General features: G+C 38.8%; 1 protein-coding gene across 2 annotated transcripts in view; it reads left to right on the top strand.

The window, feature by feature from the left end:
• Positions 1-5,955, top strand: part of SUCLA2 (succinate-CoA ligase ADP-forming subunit beta) — a 40,112-nt gene extending 34,157 nt beyond the window's left edge. For both annotated transcript variants that reach the window (XM_046664796.1, XM_046664795.1), the window contains exons 9-11: positions 463-583; positions 1,046-1,134; positions 5,178-5,955. In XM_046664796.1, the coding sequence (XP_046520752.1) occupies positions 463-583; positions 1,046-1,134; positions 5,178-5,252 (285 nt within the window). In that variant the 3' untranslated portion in view covers positions 5,253-5,955. The remainder of the gene's footprint in view (positions 1-462; positions 584-1,045; positions 1,135-5,177) is intronic.
• The last annotated feature ends 18,407 nt before the right edge of the window (positions 5,956-24,362 follow it).

Raw genomic sequence — 24,362 nt, 5'->3', positions numbered from 1 at the left:
GCAGGAGTAGGCATACAGAAGTTGAGTGCTTTTGAGGTCCCGGTTTGTGTAAAAAGTTGGTTGAGTTGATCGCAATAAATGAAGAAGAGATGATAGTTAATGAGCACTAAATTGGAGATCTTGCATGTGACACTGTCGTGTTATAAACATGATCTAGAATAGTCATGTTGGTGAATGACTTCGTTTAATAGGAAACAAGTAAATGGAATCAGGAGATCTTGTTCATACGGGATAGGCGAGAAGAGAATATGAGCCAAGTGTTGAAATTACTCAGGGAAGGGAAAATAAGATCTGACGGGTGGTAGACTGCGCAGACTTCAGTGATGAGAGTTACAGAGAGTAGGGTGGTTTCCATGGAATTAGTTTTTATCATAAGGCATAGATACTAGTATTTCCTTGAGCAGGAAGGGCAAATACTCATTCTTTTAAAATTTTAATCTACCAAAACCATTTTATTCACAGGTACAGGCTATTCTGGTCAACATTTTTGGAGGAATCATGCGATGTGATGTTATTGCACAGGGTATAGTCATGGCAGTAAAGGATTTGGAAATTAAAATACCAATTGTGGTACGGTTACAAGGTGAGTGTAAAAGATATCTTGTAATTGTTCCATGGACTCTAATTGTTTAAAAGTTCGTAATTCCAAGGAATTCAGTTCACTTAAAATATAATTTTCAAATAGCTGTATCTTTTAAATGAAAGTATTATATAATAGGAAGTTTTAAAAACATGAGTTTAGAAAAATTTTCTAATGTTAGGGCAAAATTGTTCATAGTCTTGCTTGGTATAATTTGATATAGTGTTTGTTGTGCTTTGTCTTAAATTCTGAATTGCCTCAATTACCATTGATATAATAAGGCGGAGTGTTTATGAGATAATTCCAAGCTTTTACAGTATTTTCTTTGGGTTAGAAGCATTTATATTAAATGATAGAGGTTCTCCTTTGATGAAATTTCATGCTTGTAGCGTATTGTGAGAAATATTTTAAATGGTTTTGTGTAGGTATTTAAAACATCTTTATATTTGCATAAATTATTTCCAGGTACACGAGTTGATGATGCTAAAGCACTGATAACGGACAGTGGACTTAAAATCCTTGCTTGTGATGACTTGGATGAAGCTGCTAAAATGGTAAACAGGCTATGTTAATCTAAGGACAAATTTGCAAAGTGTATAAAGGATTTATAAACATTTAGATTCTAAAATGAACCAGCTAATATTGCTAATAATTAGTGTTTCAGCTAAATACTTGGAGTATTGAAGGGGTTCCTTATTCCTATTGTCACTTTGTGCCCAATCTTGTCTCATCTCTATTCTTACCTACTTCCTTCTAAGCCTGTGATTATTTTGAAGCATATCTCAGACATTACAGATATACCTCATTTTATTGTGCTTCCCTTATTGGGCTAAGCAGATACTGCGTTTTTTACAAGACTTTCCACAAGCAAAAAGCTGTCATGCTGACAGCTCAGATGATAGTTAGCATTTTTTAGCAATAAAATATTTTTTAATTAAGGTATGTACCTTCTTTTTAAAAACATAATGCTATTACTCACTTAATAGACTAGAGTATAGCGTAAACCCGTAACTTTTATATGCACTGGGAAGCCAGAAATTCCTGTGACTGGCTTTATTGCAGTGGTGTGGAACTGAACTTGCACTATCTCCTAGGTATGCCTATATATCATTTCATACATGTCATCATGTATCTATAAAAGATAAAGGTATAGATAATGATATAAGGGAATTATTGTTATTTGTTTCAGGTGGGATAGAAGTTATTATGTTTGTCTTATAAAAAAAGAATCTAGTCAGCATTGAAGTTTCCCTGATTCTTTCAAATGTTTTTTCTAGGTTCTTTGTTAGGATGAAAATAAGCCTGTGCATTGCAGTTGGTTAATATTTCACTGTTTCTCTTAATCTATAGATTCTTCCTTGCTTTTTCTTTTCAGAATTTTATTTGTTGAAAAACCAAGTTGATGGTCTTACAGTGTTTCTCATGGTCTGCATTTTAATGATTGTATCCCTGGGGTGTCATTTAACATGTTCCTCTGCCCCTGTATTTCCTGTAAACTGATAGTTCATTCTGTAGGTTTGATAATATTTGGATTTGTATTTGGGGAGTAGGGAGCAAGAATATTTTATAGTTGGTGTTGTGTAATTCCATAAGGAGGGTGTAGTTAATGTCAGATTATTTCTCTTTTTGTGATGTTAGCAGTCATTGACAGTCATAGCTGAGATCCAGTATTTTGTTTATGCAAAGTGGTGATATTCTGTGTCATTATTTTATTTATTAAATTGAATGCTTATAAAAAGCGAAACTTTCTTGTATCAGCTATTTGTTATCACGAAGTACATTGTGCTTAGGAAAAGCATGATAACTGCTTGATTCTTTGCTTTTATTGATTGGTTTTCAAAATAATAAGTTTGTTCCATTAGGTCCTGCAAAGGTGACTCAGGCTTTTTTCTTGTTTTTTGTTTTTAGGTGTGTGTATGTGTGCACATGCACTATTTTGAACTCATGGATTTAAACATACGAGATGTGATTCAATCCATTTCAGTTATTTTTATTGATGCTCAAATTGTCCCATCTTTGGTCAGTGGGAACCTCTTCACGCTGACTCCTGAGTCCTTTTTACATGCCTTGTGGTATGCTTTCTGGTATGATGAGATGTTTCAGGCACATCTTCACATTTCTTGCTCCAGACCTGGAATCAGCCAAATCTTATTTCGAGACCACAAGTTGGGCTCTAAGGGTACTTATGGCTACTGGATTGTCCATTGTTTCTAGGCTTTTTAAGTGGCAGATCTAGGAAAAAACGTATTTTCTAGAGGTAAAATCATGAGTACATACTGATATTTCCAGTGCAAATCCAGGCGTACAGGTTTTTTCCTATCTGATATGTTTCTCCTTTCTCCTGAGCCATCTAGCATAAATATTCATTTGCTTAGTCCCTGAGTACAGACGTGACAGTTTGACAGTAATAATACTAACAATATGATTACTGAAAGCAGTTAAGACTTGTATGTGTAGCTCGCTCTATCCTTTGGAGTATTTTCCGCAACTGATTGGATGTTAAAATTTGTGTGAAATAGTTACCTGTGTGTTTTATCTGAGCTCAATATACAGTTAGTTTCATTTATTTATTTTATGTTTTTTAAAGATTGGCACCTGACCTAACAACTGTTGCCAGTCTTCTCCCCCCCACCATCTTCTTCTCTCCCAAAGCCCCCTAGTACCTAGTTGTATGTTCTAGTTGTGAGTGCCTCTGGTTGTGCTATGTGGGACGCTGCCTCAGCGTGGCCTGACGAGTGGTGCCATGTCTGCACCCAGGATCGGAACCAGCAAAACCCTGGGCCCCCGAAGTGGAGCCCGTGAACTTAACCACTCGGCCACGGGGCTGGCCCCTATTTATTTATTTTTTAAGGAATTTCTTTTTTAAAACTACCTTTGTTTCATACTGTATAAATATTTGCATGGTTCCAAAGTCAAAACTATAAAACAGGGTATATTCAGAGAATCTAGCTTTTATACCTATTCCTGTTTTCTTCTTCCAGCTTTTTTTTTTAAGAAGTTTTTGGTTCATCCTTCTCCTTTTTTAAAACACAAGGAAATAATGTGTGTGGGGTGTGTGTGTGTGTATATGTATGTATGTGTTTATATGTATGCATATATCTTTCCACTTTCCCACATTATATGATGGGTAGCATGTATTTCACCTCATTTCTTGTAGTTAACAATATATCTTGGAGCACAGTCTATAGTAGACCTAGTAATGTTTTAAGTGAGAAATTTTGAATCTTCCCCACCTGTGTTTATAGACATTTCATGAAATACCTTTTGGTTTAATCAATAATAGGCTTTTGAGATTTGCTGAAGTAATGTCATATTGTTTCTTAAGAATAATAAAGGTCTTATGTCCTTCTTTGGGAAAGTACCTACTAGTAAATAAAATTCAACAGCAGTTTAGGGATATAAGAAGAACTTATATTCAATCCTGAGTTTGAATTAAGATTTTGAGTAAGGGAATGGTAGAGAGAAGGTGTTTCAGAAAGCCTGTTTTGACTTGGAGTTACGGGAGAAATTGTTGAAGGAAGAGAGTGAGGGATAGTAGGAATCTGCTAGTGCAATACTTAGATGATGCGAGGTGAGGAGAAGGTAACGGATAGGTCATAACTTGTCTTTGAAAATGTGTGCGTTTGCAGTGAGAGCCTGAATTAAGAAAAGCTCTGTGTGCATGGAGAGAAAGAAGAATCAATATGACCTTGATCAAGTCGACCATGAAAGATGGAAGTAAACAGTTGATTTAAGTTGTGACTGCATCTTTTTGTACTGAGTAGGAGGTTATGGAAATCGTGACAGTATTAATAATATGATGATGATATTAGCAACTGCTACCATTTATTAAGCATTTTTTATACATGCAGTGCTAAGCTGTTTTCTTCTAGTATTATTTCATTTTATACAAGTTTGGTGATATAATCTCCATTTTTATAGGTGAAGAAACAGAGGCTAAATAAATTAACTTATTTGGGATCACATGTCATAAACATCAGAGTGAGATTTGAACTCAGGCTGCCTAAAACTTTAAAACCTTCTCTTAACTACTCTGCTGGGGAGGAGAGAAGCTAAATTTGTTGTTTGGTTTTAGATATGTTTAATTTGTATGATATTTTGTATGGTACCAGCTGGATGTTCTCAGACAGATTATAGAGAGAACATTGGAATTCAGGTTGATAATTGTTAATTTACTGATAGAAGATAAAATTTGACATTGTTAAATGTTAAGATTAACATTTTTTAAAACAAATTTTTATTTAGATATGCTTTGCATTGTGTAGTATACAACTAAGACACTGTTTCTGTCTTTAAGATACATAAAATTTAGGCAATAAAAAAGAAGTATATACATATATCATTCATGTATATTTTATATATATATAAAATCAGCAGATACTGAATTGAAGTGTGGCTTATGCAGAGTGTCAGATTTGACTATCCTTTGAGAGTGGAAAGCCTTATAACAGTGTGAAATGATTTATAACAATGTCAGAATAGCACAGATGTCTCAAATGAAAAAGACTGAATGTGCGTTAACGTCACATTGACCAATATTTCTGATTTTATGTGTTTGTGAAAATAGAGACAAAAATGTTTTGTTTTTTCCTTTCAGGTTGTAAAGCTCTCTGAGATAGTGACCTTAGCCAAGCAAGCCCAGGTGGATGTGAAATTTCAGTTGCCAATCTGATCTGAGAACCCGGTGGGCGGCTGAAGGTGTTAAATGTGCTATAATCGTTCAAAATACTGTGTTCTGTATTATTATTGTTCCTTTTCTCTCTCGTGTGTGGAGATTGTAATTGCCATCTAGGCAGAAAAACTTTTAAAAGCATTTGGTCTGCATTTAATTCTACTGTTCAGAATGGACTGTTTGTGTAAAGAATGTGTAATGCAGTTATCTACTTTCTTTTGTTGCAGCCGCCTTTTTCACTTCTACAGAATGTCACTTGCTATATGCCAGTTTATTGTTGGATATAACATTCTTCATTGATGAGTCTTATGAAATAAAATAAATATGAATATAAAGCTTTATTCTTTAGTGTTAGAAATATATCTAATAACTAGCCTCATGAGTAGAGCAATGTATTAAAACAATGTTTTATAAGAAGTGTTCATCTTCAAACCAATACCTAACTAAATGTATCAGTCACTATTTATAAACAGAACTTTCAGACACTCCCCAGAATATTCTTTTAAGTATTTCAGTGAAGTAACTTGTTAATTATTTGAACATTGTTTTAATTGTTACAAAACACTGTTAACTGCAAGTCTTCATGATCCTGTAGTATTGAGAAGAAACTGTAGGTTTGTATCAAATAAGGGTATATTTACTAAGGACTTGGAAGACAAAATTAACTGTGTCAATTTAAATTAATAAAAATCTCCCAATGTGATTTGGATTACTGTCTTTTTTCGTTTTTAAGTAAACACAGTAGAAGGTGATGTGTTCATCATGGCACCAAACACCTCTAAGGAACTCATTTGTAGATTATGAACTGGGGCATGACATTACACATTATAAAGCTTCCTACAAACATTTCACTGAATTCTGTTTATGTGTGTGCCATCTGATACCTTCTCTAAGGAAACCGCACCATGGGCCAGCCCTGGTGGCCTAGTGGTTAAGTTCAGTGCACTCTGCTTCGGCAGCCCAAGTTTGGTTTCCTGGGCGCGGACCCTAAACCACTCATCTGTCAGGGGCCATGCTGTGGCCCCAGCGGCTCACATACAAAAAGAGGAAGATTGGCAGTGGATGTTAGCTCAGGGAGACTCTTCCTCAGGAGGAAAAGAAAAAAAAGAAAGAAAGAAACCACGTGACCCTTTGTGTCCCTATATGTATTTGTGTGTATATATGTATGTATATCTCGATCTTTTGTTCACAACAGTTGATATTTAACTGTTAACAGTGTAAACACATAGCATGGAAGAATATTTCAGCCAGCAGTAGACTATGTATCCATATTGGTGAATTTGAGAACTACCTCTTTTCATGTTCGTACAGTGTGAGCAGATATGTACACTCGGAGAGGCAGCGTAGCATAGTGACTGTGAGCGCAGAATTTGAAAGTAGGCTATCTGGCTCCACTACTTACTAGCTGTATGAATTTGGGTGAGTTTATAAATTTCAGTGTACCTCAGTTTCCTTAGTTCCTTTCTCATCCTCGCTAGAATTATTTAGTGGGGACAGGGAGACAGAGAAATGATATATAGGGAACATGTAAAATATATATTTAAACCAACTATACATATATCATTACTTATTTATCAATCAGTCTGTCTGTCTTGCCTATACATTAAACGACCAAATCAGAGCCATTAAACCATTTAAAAGCCTTTATAGCTTTTAATTAAAAAAAAATTTATTCCAAAGAAAGCCAGCCAATAATCAGTTCAGAAAAGATTGGCGTTTGTGTTAGTTGGCGTCTAGTCAGGAGTTAAAAACAATTTTTGGTATTTTGGAGAGGATATAATACAGGCTGTTGGTAATACTAGTGTTTTAGTTATCTAATCTTGCATAAAACTTAGTGATTTTCAAACAACATTTGTCGTCTCATAGTTTGTGTGCATCAGAAATTTGGGAGCGGTTTAGCTGGGGGGTGGTTCTGGTCCTGCAGTCATTTGAAGGTTGGGCTGGAGGACCTCCTTACAATATGGCGCACTCACGTGGCTCTTAGCCAAAGGCCTCAGTTTCTCCCCATGTGGGCCTGTCTCCAGGCTACTTGAGTGTCCTTGTGACCTGTCAGCAGGCTTCCCCCAGAGCAAGTGATCCAAGGGAACAGGGAGGAAGCCACAATGCCTTTTGTGTTCTAATCTCAGATACTTGTGTTCTCATCTTATTGTCACTTCAGCCATATTGTTTATTAGAAATGAGTCACTAAGTCTAGCCCATCAGAAGAGAGGAATTCAGCTCCCTTCTTGAAGGGAAAAGTATCAAAGAGATTGTTGATGTATTTAATTTAAAACCATCACCACTTGTGCTGGGAAGCTGAAAGAGCAAAGAGCGGATACTGAGTGAGCTCAGAGATTAGTAATGCTAGGACTGAGGTGGTAGGAAGAATCCAGGAGTTTGGAAGACTTCTCGTGCTTGGGACACTGAGAGGGAGAGTGCCTGGGCTGCTGACGTTCAAACCCTGCTTAAGTGGTGGACTGGGGACAACTACAAGAACATGGAATTAGGGAAGGCAAGGAAAGACTTTAGGATAGCGTGATCAGTAGCATTAATTCCAGCTGAGAAGTCAAGTAACATGAGGACTAAATAGTGCCCAGTGGAATTAAAACAGGATATAACTAATTTTGGTAAGAATACTTATGTGTAATGGTGGAGGAGGAAGTCAGAGTTTTGTAGAGAATGGACCGTTAAGACAACTGGCTGGTAGCTCCTTAAACACCCTCCTGTCTCATCCCGCAAGCACACATAAACCCGTGAATACTCTTCATACAGGCTTGATATTTCCTTCCCTACGGTCCTATCTGCTGCTTGTGGAAAAAGCCTGCTTTAACGTTTTAATTCTCCAAGTTAAAGTTGAGTAAATGCATTTGAACAACTCCAGTTTCTACATAGAATATAACCAATTTTGACTATTATATCAACTTTGCAGAACCTAGGACAGTAAGCCTGATAGATACTGGTACTTTGTAGCAGATGGGATTGTAAAAATCCACACGTTAAGGGAAAAACAAGCAAAAACCAAAAAGGAGAAGCCAACACTCACAGCTCCAGTAAAACACTGAAGGTGTTAATATTTTGGTGAGTTTCTGTCTGGCAAAGAATTCTACTTAAAGAAATTTTAAAATCATGGGAGTAAATGTTAGCAGGCCGTGGGTCAGGTGTGCAGAGCTGTAATTAGCATCATGCTCTTTGGTCCTGTTGAAAGGTAGAAGGGTGAGAAAAATCCTGTGGAAAAATCAGTTTTCAGATTTATGTAATCTATCGTGTGTGGTAAAAAACTGAAATAAGATTCAGAGGTTAGCAATAGAAAATGAGGCAAGATAAAAGGTTGGTAAATCAATTTTTGTTTAAAGTTCGATTTAAAATGAAGAGGTGAAGTGAAGGGATAAAATAATAATGACTTAAAAGTTGGTGTCCAAGTGACCTCCTGAAGAGGAGAAGACTGGGGAATGAAGGAGCGCCCGCAGAGATGTAGAGGAAGCTCGAGACAGTAAAGCCTTGTGTCCTTGAGCGCCAGGACTTGACCTGCTGTCTCAATATCCTTGGGATTGAGCCTATGGCAGTCTTTGTTCTCCTTTTCAAAAAGCCAGCTCTGTCAGTGTCTTTTTCCACCCTAAAGAAATTTAAGGGCCTTTGTTATTCATAACTTTGCCTCATAAGGAGATAAGACCACGGGCGACTTTTTCTTTCTTCATAAGTAACCAGCTTCTCTCTGTTTTTCATTTCTTTCAGTCTTGTGTGTACGTTGTTGTTCTCCTGCATGTTGCCGCCCTGTCATCTTTAGCGGGGAGGGAGCCCTGACATGCATGCCGCCCCCACTTGCCTCCTTCAGTTGACTTTCTCACTGCTGGTCTAGTCAGAAGCCAACTGTTATACAGCAAGCAGCCATCCTGGAACAATGAGACATGAAGGGCCCACCTCAACAGCATCCTGTAGGAGAGTTGTCCCCCACGTCACCTCCACTGTCTGTCATTCCCTCATTACACCCTTCATTCCTTTGACTTTAGCCTTTAGGTTTCCTACATGAAGAAGCAAATAAGTGAGGACTCCTGGACTTCAACTTACCCGGTCTGTGGGAGGCAAAATAATGGCCCCTTCACAGGTGTCCACCCACACCCTCATCTCTGGTGTTTGTGCATATGTTACATTACATAGCAAAGGGACTTTGCAGATGTGATTGAGGCTGCAGACCTTCAAATAGGGCGATTATCCCTGGAGGCCTGTTTTAGGCCCTTTGGGCTTCTATAACAAAATGCCATAGGCTGAGTGGTTGATAAGCAACAGAAATTTATTTCTCATAGTTCTGGAGGCTGGGAAGTCTAAGACAAAGTACCAACCGGTTCAGTGTCTGGTGAGGGCCCACTTTCTGGTCACAGAGGATGCCTTCTCACTGTGTCCTCACATGGTGGAAGGGGCTAGGGAGCTCTGTGGGGTCTCTTTTATAAAAGTAGTAGTCCCATTTATGAGGGCTGCACCCTCATGATCTAAGCATCTCCCAAAGGCCCCACCTCCCAATACTATCACATTGGGCATTAAGTTTCAACATAGGCATTTTGGAGGAACGGTCTACAGCAAGGCCCAATCTAATCACATGAGCCCTTAAAAGCAGAGAACATTCTCCAGCTGGAAGCAAGAGAGATGTGGCCGAAGGGGAAGTTGAGAGATGCCAAGCATGAGAAAAATTCAATATGCCATTGCTGCTTCTGAGATGTAGGGGTCCTCGTGCAAGGACCAAAGAGAGGCCTTTAGCTGAGGGCAGCCCTAAGCTGACAGCCAGCAAGGAAATGGGGATCTCAGCTTGACAGCCCAAAGGAACTGGATTTTGCTAACAGTTGGAATGCATGTGGAAGCACACTCTTCCCAGAGCCTCCTGAGGAAAGCATAGCTGGCTGATAACTTGATTTTGGTTTTGTGAGGAACCAGACAAGCCCACCCGGACTTCTGACCTACAGAACTGCGAGGTAATAGATCTGTGTTGTTTTAAGTCGCTACATTGGTGGTAATTTGTTGTGAGAGCAATAGGCAACTTAATATACTAACATTGCTGTATATTAGTCAAACTGAGGTGAAGGGCCATTTTTAAAAAGTTAGAAATTTAAAAATTTCTAATCTGTCATGGACTGATTCTTTTATAAAATACAATAAAAACTATTACTAGAAAATGAAATTTTAAAAAAGCATACAAAATATAAGCCTCAATTCTGTTTTTTTTTTCCTTATTTAACAGCATAAAAGTCCTTCCAATTGCTATGAAAGTTTCTAAAGACTTACTCTTAAATATCTACCCATCTCTTGCAGATTTGTGAGCTGTCTGTGGATCGGCATCAGTCCACAGATCACATTTTGAGCAGGACTGAGAAAAGCTCCACCACATCCAATTTGTGAGGCTGTAAACACACAAATTGGAAGTCGGATGTAAACAGACATCTAGGGTTGAGAGGCTCAGCAATGAATAGTTTCTAGTCAACATTATGGTACGCACAGCCTTGTAAATTTGTGAAGCAATTGCCATTAATCAAAAAAGCCACATGGCTGCTGTGCGCCCCAGAGCGGTCAACTCTAACACAGAAATCAATCAGTTTAGCAAGTTGGGGGATGCAGTGAAACTGACAGGGGTAACCTGAGCTTCATGTCTGGTTTTATGTTGCTAACTGAACACTAACATCGTTAATGTCTTTGGTGGGGTTGACTGACCACCAGTTGAGACTTTGCAGTCAGGCCGTTCAGGGTGACAGTTCCAGAGTGATAGGATGGACATTGTATAGGAAGGAAACTGGGGGCAAACCTTGAATAGTTCATGATTATTGCTATTATCAGTTCTAAAAGTGGAAAGGCATCTTTTTATTGTCTTTGATGTATGTATTGGATGAAACTAGCATCATTTTAGTAAGAGATGTTTGTTTTAGTGAAAATGATACAAACTCCTTGCAAAAACAAATAAAAACTCCAATGATACAGAAAGTGCAAAGACAAGTAAAAACAAATTACAATGCCGGAGGTAACTACAGTTAACAGTTTGGTAAACATTCTTCTGGTCTTCTTTACATAAGAGCGTATGTGCACAGATATATGAGTATACTTTTACATAAATGGGATCAAGTTTTATATAATGTTCTACAATGTGCTTTTCTTCAGTAAACATGTAGGCATCTTTCTGTGGCATCCGGTATAGGTCTATATCATTCTTAATGGCTGCACACACAAGAGAATGTATGTACCATCGTTTTACATAACCCAGTCTCGCGTTATTCACATTTGGTGTCTACATTTTTAACATTATAAACAACAGGGGTGAATGCTCTGGTGCGTGTGTTCAGCATGTGGTTAGTTTCTCCTTTGGATAAAAACCTATACGTGGAATAACTGTGTAAAAACATGACTATACTTAACATTTTCATGGCAGTTGCTGAACTGCTTTGCAGAAAGTCTGTACTGGTTCTCTTCCCTTCGCAGGGCATGACAGTTTTTTTATACCTTTGTCAACAGAGCATTGCTAATTCCAACAGGCAAAAACACATCCTCGCTGTTTAATGTTGGTTAGGCCTTTCATCTCTTTACCAGTCCTTTGTGGAAGAGCTTGTGTGTGTAACTTCTGTTTCATGTTCTTTGACTATTTTTCCAGTGATTGTTCATTCTTATTTAAGAACTTTTGCATATTTGAGATTAACCATTTGTCTATTCTGTATTACGTATGTTTTATCATACATAATTTTTTTTGCTGTGGTAAGATACTTAACATGATATCTATCCTCTTAACAAATTTTATTTATTTATTTTTTTGATTCCTGTATAAACTACATTGTGTTCACCACACAAAGTCTAATTACCATCCACCACCATACACATGTGCCCTTTTATCCCTTTCTCCCGCCCCACTTCCCCTCTGGTAACCACCAATCTATTCCCTATATCTATTTGTTGTTGTTGTTTTAACTCTTCCACATTCGAGTGAATGGTATTTGGCTTTCTCTGTCTGACTTATTTTGCTTAACATAATGCTTTCAAGCTCCATCCATTTGTCGCAGATGGCAATATTTCATCTTTTTAATGACTGAATAGTATTCCATTGTGTATATATACCCTATCTTCTTTATCCATTCATTCATTGATGGGCATTTAGGTTGCCTCCAAGTCCTGGCCACTGAAAAAAATGCTGCAATGAACAAAGAGGGCACATATATCTTTTCAAATTAGTGTTTTCATGTTCTTTGGATAAATACCCAAAAATGTCATAGTTGCATCATATGGTAATTCTATTCTTAATTTTTTGAAGACTCTCCATACTGTTTTCCATAGTGACTGCACCAGTTTATATTCCCACCAAGCAATGTATAAGGATTTCCTTTTCTTCACATCCTCTCCAACACTTGTTATTTCTTGTCTTTTCAATAGTAGCCATTCTGATGGGTGTGAGATGATATCTCCTTGTAGCTTTGTTTTGCAGTTCCCTAATAACTAGTTTATTTATTCCCTAATAACCGTTTATTGAAGAGACTTTCCTTTCTCCATTGTATGTTCTTGGCTCCTTTGTCAAAGATTAGCTGTCCATAGATGTGTGGGTTTATTCTGGGCTTTCAATTCTGTTCCATTGATCTGTGTGCCTGTTTTTGCACCAGTACCATGCTGTTTTGATTACTATGGCTTTGTTGTATATTTTGAAATCAGGGATTGTGATACCTCCAGCTTTGTTCTTTTTGCTCAGGATTGCTTTGGCTATTCGGGTCTTTTGTTGTTCCATATGAATTTTAGGATTCTTTCTTCTATTTCCGTGAAAAATACTGTTGGGACTTTCATAGGGATTGCACTGAATCTTTAGATTGCTTTGGAAAATATGGACATTTTACCTATGTTAATTTTTGAAGTGCATATACCGTCTTGTTAACTATAGGCACAGTGTTGTACAATGGATCTCAAGAACTTATTCATCTTGTATAACTGAAACTTTATAGCCGTTGAATAGCAACTCCTCATTTTCCTCACCCCTCAGCCCCTGGGAACAATCATTCTACTCTCTGTTTCTATGAGTGTGACTATTTTAGATACTTCGTATAAGTGGAATCATCTGATATTTATCTTTCTCATGTGCAGCTTTTAACATAATCAAATGCACCAGTCTTTGTGGTTTCTGATTTTCATGACATGCTTTGGAAGGCTTAATTTATTTTGGTATAAGGTCTGAACTTGAGTTATGAATGCAGATTTTTATTTCCTCCAAATGGCCAATTTCCCAAACACTATTTATTTACTATTTCATCCATTCCTCACTGATTTTGGAATGCCATCTTTATTATATATCAACTTCTAGTATGTTCTTGGGTATATATGAAACTGGCATTTACAGGGACACTTTCTATTTATCTTTTACTTGGGGTAGAAGGTAGGAAACTGTTGAAACCATGACAGAGGGTTTCGCAGGCTAAGCACTGTTTATTCCATCAGTCATTCAGCTATCAAAGTTATCACTGTTTCCCTGTGAAAAATTGAACTTTCCTCTTTCTGATGATTCATATTCTATTAGAGGAAAAATAAGCTATAATATTTGACAACAGGTATAAGACAGTGTGGGCTGATAAGGAGGAAATGGAAATACTGGTTTGAGCGATGATCTACTTAGTGTCTGGTGTGCCACGATCCTTGTGAAGGAGGAAAGCACATGTCTGAATCTTTTTATCTAATCCTTTTTCTTCCTTTGGAGGAGGTCATCAAGAGGATGTAACCGCTGGTTGACCTGCGAGCTGAACTGAGCAATCAGAGGCTCCCCACCGGCTCCCCCGTCCTTGGAATGTTCATTCTGCCCACTTTTCCCTCAGTGGGAGGCATTTTCAAGGACGTGGCCTTGAGGGAGCGATGTGTGGTTGAGACCATCTGGACTGAACATGTGACTGAACCCGGTCAAGGCCTCTCGAGAAACTTTACAAATTCTGGCAGTTGGGTGAGGGGATCTACTTGTCTTGTGGCCGCCCGAGACAAGCCTCAAATGTAAGTTCCCTTGCTCATTAAGCCTGCCACCTGCTAATTGGGAGTGCTCCGCCTCTTTCTTCCGTCTTTCCTTGACCTCTGTGTTCGGGCGGCAGTTTGCAAACCAATACTCTAGGAGCGATATCGAAGAGTGACGGCCAAAGGAGTAGTTTAAACAAATTGGTCAGGGCTTTCTTAAAAATTGTGATTCAACTAATATGGACTATTTTTCAGCTTGTGGGAACCTTTTCATTATGGGTTAACTTTTTAAAAACCATAGACTTACTTTGCCCAGGCTGTTGATTCTCATGTGTTTGGTATCACAGGTCGGTGGGAGCCATTTGGCAGAGATGTGGAACACGTATGGAGCTGTATTTGACTCCACTCCTGGCAGACACAGCATGCCAGACATTTGGTGTCTGTCATGGCTCCTTTCCATGGTGTTGAGTCCTGTGGTTAGATTCTGCCCTTCCATGCCTGTTCTGCTGTATTGACTGTGTCCTGAGACCAGTTGCTTGACTTAGCCTTAAAGGCACGCCAGACAAAGGCTGTCTTTTGTGGTCCAGCACTTGGACTCATGCCCATCTTATAGAGGTGTCATTGTTGACAAGGCAGTGTAGAAAGAGGAAAGTCCATACATTCCATTGCATGTGGTCACTGGGAGGTCACATGAGTTAACTTCTACGGGTGCCACTCAGCCTGCTAACTTGAGCGGGGTTTGGCAAGCCAGTCATTTAGGGACTTGTGAGAGAAATGCCATTTGAAAGAAGTCTATTGTTTTGAAATTTCATTCGGTGAGAAAAAGGCTGATTGAATTCCAGGCTGGTTCTCCAGGTGAGAAAGTTCTATCAAAAAAAAATAAATAAATAAAAACTAAAGGATCTATTGTTTCTCAATTCAATGTAATCAAATATGCAGTATCTTACTGAGAAGCGGGCTACCCAGTGTCAACATCCTATGAGGTTAATGGCAGTTAATTATGGGCCAGGCAATTACCATACATTCAGTTTGCTTAAACAGTAAATGGAAGGCTATAGGGCAGTCTATTTATAGTATAAATGGTGTTTGTATCAGTTGATCAGCTAAAACGTACTAACATACTTTCTGAAATAAGTGTGGCAGGCACAAAAAGTTCCTACTTGATGCCCTGTTTTGGTTTTTATTTTTGTTCCTATTGCAGGTATAAAACTGTGTAAGCAACGAGATCTTTTCTGCAGCCTCAGCTGACCGAGTCCAGTGGTTCAGTGTACATAAAAAAGTCTTTTGGATCCCTGTTAAGCATTCAGTTCCTAGGTCTCCTAGATTCTATGTCTAGATTCTAGAATCCAGGTCTAGATTAGAATTCAGTTGACCTGGCGATGCATGTGTTTAATGAACTCCTTAGGTGATTTTAATGCAGATGGCCCTTTGGAAAACACTGGATTAGGGCAGGGGGCAGGAGAAAATGCATCTATATAGTTTTATGCACCTACTACATATGAGACTTGGTCATGCCAGGATACCTCATTTCAGTGGTTCCTTCCCAAACCTCAAGTACTGTTCTACTTGCTCTAGAAATAATATTTGTGTGTGTGAGAACCCACACTGAGGGAATTGTTGCTTTGGTTTGAAGCTTGTTCTTATCCTTTAGATCTCCAGGAGGAGATACCATTTTATGCCTTAGCACAATGCTACTCAAAAGTGCCAGTCTCCAAAGATGTTTGTTACTGATTTGCAACCAGGTAAAGATCTTCTGCCAGGATGGAAGTCAATTTTGTCAATAAGCACACTGTTTAGTTCATCTGATATATGTTTTTATTTTGGTAGCAAGATTTTTCCAATAAGGGAAGCTTCAGTGCTTTCCTTTATGTTCTAGGGTAGGTTCTCATCTTGTCACAGACTGGTAACAGATGGATTCAGGGACCACTCTTTGAGTAGCACTGCCATAACAGACATTCAAACTTTTGGGGGTAAAAATAGAACAGCTTTGAGTGGAGGGCTGATGAAGAAGCTGAGTGGAAAAGCTCCAGGGAGATAGTATTGGAGCTACCAAATACCACCCTGCTCACCAGGCCTGGCTATTTCTAAAAACTGCCGTCATTCATGCCCATAATTTGACTTGGTTTCTTTTCTCTGCCTAGCCTGTCCTCTAGTGGAAGTGGCAATGAGCAGACAAAACCACCTATATTGCCTGAAGAAGAGGACTAATTTAATTAATCTGCAGCCCCTGGATTGATTGTGAAATCTGTTTGAAGATGGAAGTGTAGACTAGTAAAATGCTTCCCTTGAACTTGAAGCTGAGTCTTTGCTGGGACTGTCATGAGCACTTCCGAACATCAATTTGGAAGAAACATCCTTCACTTTACTATTGCATCTACTGTTACTTATGCAGATTCAATGGCTTCAATTCTTAAATTGTTCGATCTAAATGGGCAGACTTGAAAATAAGTAACTAAAAGAATTGGTAAGGTTTCTTCCAGCTGAAAGATTCTATGATTCTAGAATTCTTTCATCTACACAATTATGCTGGGGATTTACTTCCAGTATGCATTCAGTTCATTAGACAAATATTAACAGAGCTCCTCTTATGTGCTATACAATGTACCGGGATACAGTGGTAGGCAGTGATGAATAAGAGATACCATCCCTCATGGTGTTTATAATGTAGCTGGGGAGATAGACATTAAGCAATTAAATCAAAATAAGCATGTGAATAAACATAGAACTGAATTGTGAACCTAATGAGAAATGAGATGACAAATAGTTTGATGATTCTCAGACATAAATTTCAGTTCAACTGAATTCAGCAAATGGTTTTTGAGCACCTACTCCGTACCAGGCAGTGTGCTGAGCCTCAGAGACACAGAGATGAATAGGAGACCATTCCTGACTGCAGATCCACTTGGAACTGTGCCTGAATAGCACCCACATCCCTCTCCTCAACTCCCATTTGATTCGTCGGCTGGTTTGTGTCGCGTTGGCTATTTCATCTGCTGTTTACCCCGCACTCCTCGTGTAGCCGTGAGATAGGGCCATCTGGTGCCCATTTGTCTGAAGATGTAGAATTACCCTCTTGTGTTGTGAATTTGACCTACGGAAAATCTTTAAATGAGCATGGCCTTTGAAACTCCCAACTGAGCTGCTGAACTGACACAGACTCAGCAGAACTGAGAATTATTGTTGTACCTCTATCATAAAATCGTAGCCCTACATTCAGAGTGATTACAGGCTATGCTCATTCCTTTATTCAGCATGTCCTGGTGACTTCTGTGGGCCAGGCACTGTTTTGGGCACGGGGGGACATCAGTGAACAAAACAGATACGAGGCCCTGCCCTCTCGTGTTCCTCTCAACTTAAACATTTTCAATATTTCATTGAATATGAGGAAGCTCATTCCCTTACTGGGAGCCTCTCATTTTCAAACAGTTCTAAATATTTGAAAGATCTCTATTATATTGACCCTAACTCTATCTCCTTGCGGCTTTTACTGCTAGTCTAAGGTCTTATCTTTGAACCACTCAAGATAGATCTAATCCGTCTTTCACAGGCTCCCCTTTGAAAAAAAAAGTATTTGACATTTAACAGATGAGGACCCTGAGATGCAAAGAAGGTCACACAGCTTCTCTATGCCTTGCTGGTTTTAAAACAGAAGTGATGTTAGGTTTTAGAATATTTTGTCATTTGATAGTAGTTGCTGGAAGAATCCTGAACTCTATTCAGCAAGGTTCTCCTTCCTAATATTAGGAGAACTGGAGAAGGGGCAGTTCCTGTGGCCTCCCACTCCTTACCACCCCACGCTATTTTAGATCTTTCTCTTCCCATCTTCCCTTCTGGTTGCCTCCCTTTCCTCTCTGTCCTTTAGTTTTCTCTTTGCTTTTCTCTTCTGCTGATGCACCCGATTTATTCTCCCAGACTGCAAAGTCAATGACCTCAGAGCTACAGCATTCTCTGTCCATTGGGGGGCAGACCCAAAGTACCTCTGAACCTGCAGAGGGGGGCGCAATGACAAGTGTACCCCGTATGTAAGCTGCCAAACTGAAATGTATTTAGGGGAAATTGCTCCAGCAATAGATTTTATGCCTCAAGTTAAGAGGTGGTGAGAGAGAGTGGGGGGAGCAAAATGGCGGGGTGAGCTGACCCGGGATTCTCTCCCCTCCAAAATACAACAAAAGATTGGAAGAACTGAATTTCAGAGAATAAACATAATGCCAGCTCGTTAGAGACCTACAATACCAAGAAGGCGGAGATCATAACCTTGCTTACACCTTTGGAGGCGCTGGAACGGTAGGAGAGAACATTGCTCCCTCCCCTAGAGTCTGCGATCGCTGTGGCGCGGGGTCGGGAAGTAGCGGGGGAGGGGCCGCGCGACCGGGGGATCATCCAGGACTCCTGCCGCTGATTCAGTGGAGACCCGCTGACGGGGGGAAAGCTTCCGTCCATGGGGACCCTATAAATCAAGGGCCTTGGGAGACCAGAGAACAGAACTGTTCTGAACCCAGACCGGCGCGTGTAACAGCCCCTCCCCCCTAACAAAGCCAGTGGGAGCAGCCATCTTGCCCCAAGGCGGAGAGCTAACACACCGCTCTCGACCCCCATCTAGTGGCGACAGGCTGTAACTGCAACGGAATTCTACCACCATGAGAAAAAACTGCTCCTCTACCATCCAGCAATTTATAAAAGCCCCAGACCAGAAGGAAAACAATAAAAACACAGAATTAAGTCCTGAGGACTTCGAATTAGGTAAACTAAGTGATAATGAATTCAGAGCAGCTATAATCAAAAAACTCAATGAGATAGAGAGAAAGATAGAGAAACAAGCTGAGTTCTGGAGTTACTTCACAAAAGAGATTGAAATCATAAAGAAGAATCAAACAGAATTACTTGAGATGAAAAACACAATGGACCAGATAAAACAGAATACGGATTCCCTGAATGCCCGTGTAGACAACCTAGAGGAGCAAATCAGCATAATCGAGGACAGACAGGCTGAATGGCGCCAGACAGAGGGAGAAAGAGAACTAAGAATTAAAAAAAATGAGGAAAATCTCCGAGAGATAATGGATTCAATGAGGAGTAAGAACATAAGGATCATAGGAATTCCCGAGAATATGGAAAAGGAAAATGGAGCAGAAAGTGTGCTTAACGAAATTATTGAAGAGAACTTCCCAAATCTAGGGATCAACGGAGAAATGTGTGTAGAGGAGGGTTTTAGATCTCCTAGATTTGTCAATGTAAAAAGACCCACCGCAAGGCACATAATAGTAAAGATGGCAAATAGGAATGATAAGGAGAGAATACTCAGGGAAGTAAGAAAAAAAGAAGAAAATAACCTATAAAGGAGCCCCTATCAGACTGTCAGCAGATTTCTCTACAGAAACCCTACAAGCTAGGAGAGAATGGAGTGATATATTCAAAGCTTTAAAGGATAAAAACCTTCAGCCAAGAATACTCTATCCAGCAAGAATTTCCTTCAGATATGAGGGAGAAATTAAATCTTTTCCAGACAAACAAAAGTTAAGGGAATTTGTAACTAAAAGCCCTCCACTACAAGAAATCCTCAAGAAGGCTCTCATACCTGAAAAAAGAAAAAAGGGAGAAAGGGGACACAATCCACAGACTAGGGAGACCGATGGATAGAACCAGAACAGGATAGCAAATATTCAACTATAGCATTAGGGTAAAAATAAGGAAACTACCAAAACAAGGACAATCTTAGCACTCTAACTACAAATTAATAAGACGAGTTGGAATAAAAAATGAAAATAATTATTTAGGAGGGGAAGAGCAAAGGGTCTAAATCAGTATTGGTCGAGTAAGTAAGAGACCACCAGAGAATAGACTATATTATACACGAGATTCTAAATACAAACTTCAAGGTAGACACTAAAATAAAGTACAGAACAGAGTCACAAATCATAGATAAGGAAAAATCTAAGAAACCCAGCATAAGAAATTGCAATATTAAATGGGTAGTCTAAAGCACACAGGAAAAGAAACACAGGAAAACAAGATAATGAGCGACAGATTGACAGCATTAAGTCCACATGCATCAATAATCACTCTCAATGTGAACGGATTGAACTCTCCAATAAAAAGACACAGAGTGGCAAAATGGATTAAAGAACAAGATCCAACAATTTGTTGCCTCCAGGAAACACACCTCAGCCCCAAGGACAAACACAGACTCAGGGTGAAGGGGTGGAGGACAATACTTCAAGCAAATAGCAAGGAAAAAAAGGCAGGTGTTGCAATTCTCATATCAGACCAAGTGGATTTCAAAATAAGATAGGTAAAGAGAGACACAGAGGGACAATATATAATGATCAAAGGGACACTTCATCAAGAAGAAATAACGCTTATAAATATCTATGCACCCAACACAGGAGCACCAAGATTCATAAAGCAACTATTAACAGACCTAAAGGAAGATGTTAAAAACAACACAATAATAGTAGGGGACCTCAACACCCCACTCACATCAATGGACAGATCATCCAGACAGAAAATCAACAAGGAAATAGTGGAGCTGAATGAAAAACTAAAACAATTGGACTTAATAGACATACATAGATCACTCCACCCTGAAGGAGCTGAATACACATTCTTCTCAAGTGCACACGGAACATTCTCTAGGATAGACCATATGTTGGGAAACAAGGCAAGCCTCTACAAATTTAAAAAAATTGAAATAATAACAAGCATCTTCTCAGATCATAGTGCTATAAGGCTAGAAATTAATTACAAGAAAAAAGCTGAGGAAGGCACAAAGATGTGGAGACTAAACAACACACTACTGAACAAGCAATGGATCATTGAAGAAATTAAAGAAGAAATAAAAAAATACCTGGAAACAAATGAAAATGATAGCATGCCATACCAACTCATATGGGATACAGCAAAAGCTGTATTAAGAGGAAAATTCATCGCAATACAGGCACATCTTAACAAACAAGAAAAATCCCAAATAAGCAACCTTAAAGCACACCTAACTGAACTAGAGAAAAAAGAACAAATGAAGCCCAAAGTCAGCAGAAGGAGAGAAATAATAAAAATCAGAGCAGAAATAAATACTATTGAAACGAAAAAGGCAGTAGAAAGGATCAATGAGACAAAGAGCTGGTTTTTTGAGAAGATAAATAAAATTGACAAACCACTAGCCAGACTTACAAAGAAAAAAAGGGAGAAAGCTCAAATAAACAAAATCAGAAATGAGCGAGGAGAAATAACAACAGACTCTGCAGAAATACAACAGATTATAAGAGAATACTACAAAAAACTATATGCCAACAGAATGCATAACCTAGAGGAAATGGATAAATTCCTGGACTCCTACAATCTCCCAAAGCTCACTCAAGAAGAGGCAGACAATTTGAACAGACCAATCACAAGGAAAGAGATTGAAACAGCAATCAAAAACATCCCAAAGAATAAAACCCCAGGACCAGATGGCTTTCCTGGGGAATTCTACCAAACTTTCAGAGAGGATTTAATACCTATCCTTTTCAAGCTATTCCAAAAAATTAGGGAAGATGGAACACTTCCTAACACATTCTATGAGGCCAACATCATGCTGATACCAAAACCTGACAAGGACACCATGAAAAAAGAGAACTACAGGCCAATATCACTGATGAACATAGATGCAAAAATTCTAAACAAAATTTTGGCAACCAGAATTCAGCAATTCATCAAAAGAATCATACATCAGGATCAGGTGGGATTCATACCAGGGACACAGGGATGGTTCAACATCCGCAAATCAATCAACGTGTTACACCACATCAACAAGCTGAGGAATAAAAACCACATGATCATCTCAATAGATGCAGAGAAGGCATTTGACAAGATCCAACAGCCATTTATGATAAAAACTCTGAACAAAATGGGCATAGAAGGAAACTACCTCAACATAATAAAGGCCATATACGACAAACCCATAGCCAACATCATACTCAATGGGCAAAAACTGAACCCCATCCCCCTGAAAACAGGAACAAGACAAGGATGCCCTCTATCACCACTCTTATTTAACATAGTACTGGAGGTCCTGGCCAGAGCAATCAGGCAAGAAAAAGGAATAAAAGGAATCCAAATAGGGAAGGAAGAAGTGAAACTCTCGCTGTTTGCAGACGACATGATCTTATATATAGAAAACCCCAAAGAATCCATTGGAAAACTGTTAGAAGTAATCAACAACTACAGCAAAGTTGCAGGGTATAAAATCAATTTGCATAAATCAGTAGCATTTCTATACTCCAGTAATGAACCAACAGAAAAAGAACTCAAGAATACAATCCATTCACAATCGCAACAAAAAGAATAAAATACCTTGGGGTAAATTTAACTAAGGAAGTGAAGGACTTATATAATGAAAATTACAAGGCCTTTCTGAGAGAATTGGATGACGACATAAGGAGATGGAAAGACATTCCATGTACATGGATTGGAAGAATAAACATAGTTAAAATGTCTATTCTACCTAAAGCAATCTACAGATTCAACGCCATCCCAATCAGAATCCCAATGACATTCTTTACAGAATTAGAACAAAGAATCCTAAAATTCATATGGGGCAACAAAAGACCCCGAATTGCTAAAGCAATCCTGAGAAAAAAGAACAAAACGGGAGGCATCACAATCCCTGACTTCAAAACATACTACAAAGCTACCGTAATCAAAACAGCATGGTACTGGTACAAAAACAGGTGCACAGATCAATGGAACAGAATTGAAAGCCCAGAAATAAAACCACACATCTATGGACAGCTTATCTTTGACAAAGGAGCTGAGGGCATACAATGGAGAAAAGAAAGTCTTTTCAACAAATGGTGCTGGGAAAACTGGAAAGCCACATGTAAAAGAATGAAAATTGACCATTCTTTTTCACCATTCACCAAAATAAACTCAAAATGGATTAAAGACCTAAAGGTGAGACCTGAAACCATAAGGCTTCTGGAAGAAAACGTAGGCAGTACACCCTTTGACATCAGTATTAAAAGGATCTTTTCGGACACCATGCCTTCTCAGAGAAGGGAAACAATAGAAAGAATAAACAAATGGGACTTCATCAGATTAAAGAGCTTCTTCAAGGCAAATGAAAACAGGATTGAAACAAAAAAACAACCCACTAACTGGGAAAAAATATTTGCCAGTCATATATCTGACAAAGGCTTAATATCCTTAATATATAAAGAACTCTCGCAACTCAACCACAAAACATCAAACAACCCAATCAAAAAATGGGCTGGAGACATGAACAGACATTTCTCCAAAGAAGATATACTGATGGCCAATAGGCACATGAAAAGATGCTCATCATCGCTGATCATCAGGGAAATGCAAATCAAAACTACACTAAGATATCACCTTACACCCGTTAGAATGACAAAAATATCTAAAACTAATAGCAACAAATGTTGGAGACGTTGCGGAGAAAAAGGAACCCTCATACACTGCTGGTGGGAATGCAAACTGGTGCAGCCACTATGGAAAACAGTATGGAGATTCCTCAAAAAACTAAAAATAGAACTACCATACGATCCAGCCATCCCACTACTGGGTATTTATCCAAAGAGCCTGAAGTCAGCAATCCCAAAAGTCCTGTGCACCCCAATGTTTATTGCAGCACTGTTTACAATAGCCAAGATGTGGAAGCAACCTAAGTGCCCATCAACAGACGAATGGATAAAGAAGATGTGGTACATATATACAATGGAATACTACTCAGCTGCAAAACAGAACAAAATCATTCCATTTGCAATAACATGGATGGACCTTGAGAGAATTATGTTAAGTGAAATAAGCCAGCAAGAGAAAGATAATCTGTGTATGACTCCACTCATATGAGGAATTTAAAACTATGGACCAAGAACAGTTTAGTGAATACCAGGGGAAAGGTGGGGTGGGGGGTGGGCACAAAGGGTGAAGTGGTGCACCTACAACACGACTGACAAACATTAATGTACAATTGAAATTTCACAAGATTGTAACCTATCAATAACTCAATAAAAAATATATATATAAATGAGAAAAAAAAAAAAAAGAGGTGGTGAGAAAAGCTCAGGGAAAGGAACACATGCTACTTGGTAAACTCCAGCAAAGTCGGAGTGAGTATTGGGTAAGGATGCAGACCCCAACTGTATAATGGGATGACGCTTTTATAACCACATTCCAAAAAAGCTGTTAACACTGCCT

Source organism: Equus quagga, chromosome 6 (genome assembly GCF_021613505.1).
Source record: "Equus quagga isolate Etosha38 chromosome 6, UCLA_HA_Equagga_1.0, whole genome shotgun sequence".
In the NCBI taxonomy this organism is placed as follows: domain Eukaryota; kingdom Metazoa; phylum Chordata; class Mammalia; order Perissodactyla; family Equidae; genus Equus; species Equus quagga.
Note: the sequence above shows the minus strand (reverse complement) of the source record. Positions and strands in the feature narration are given on the sequence as shown.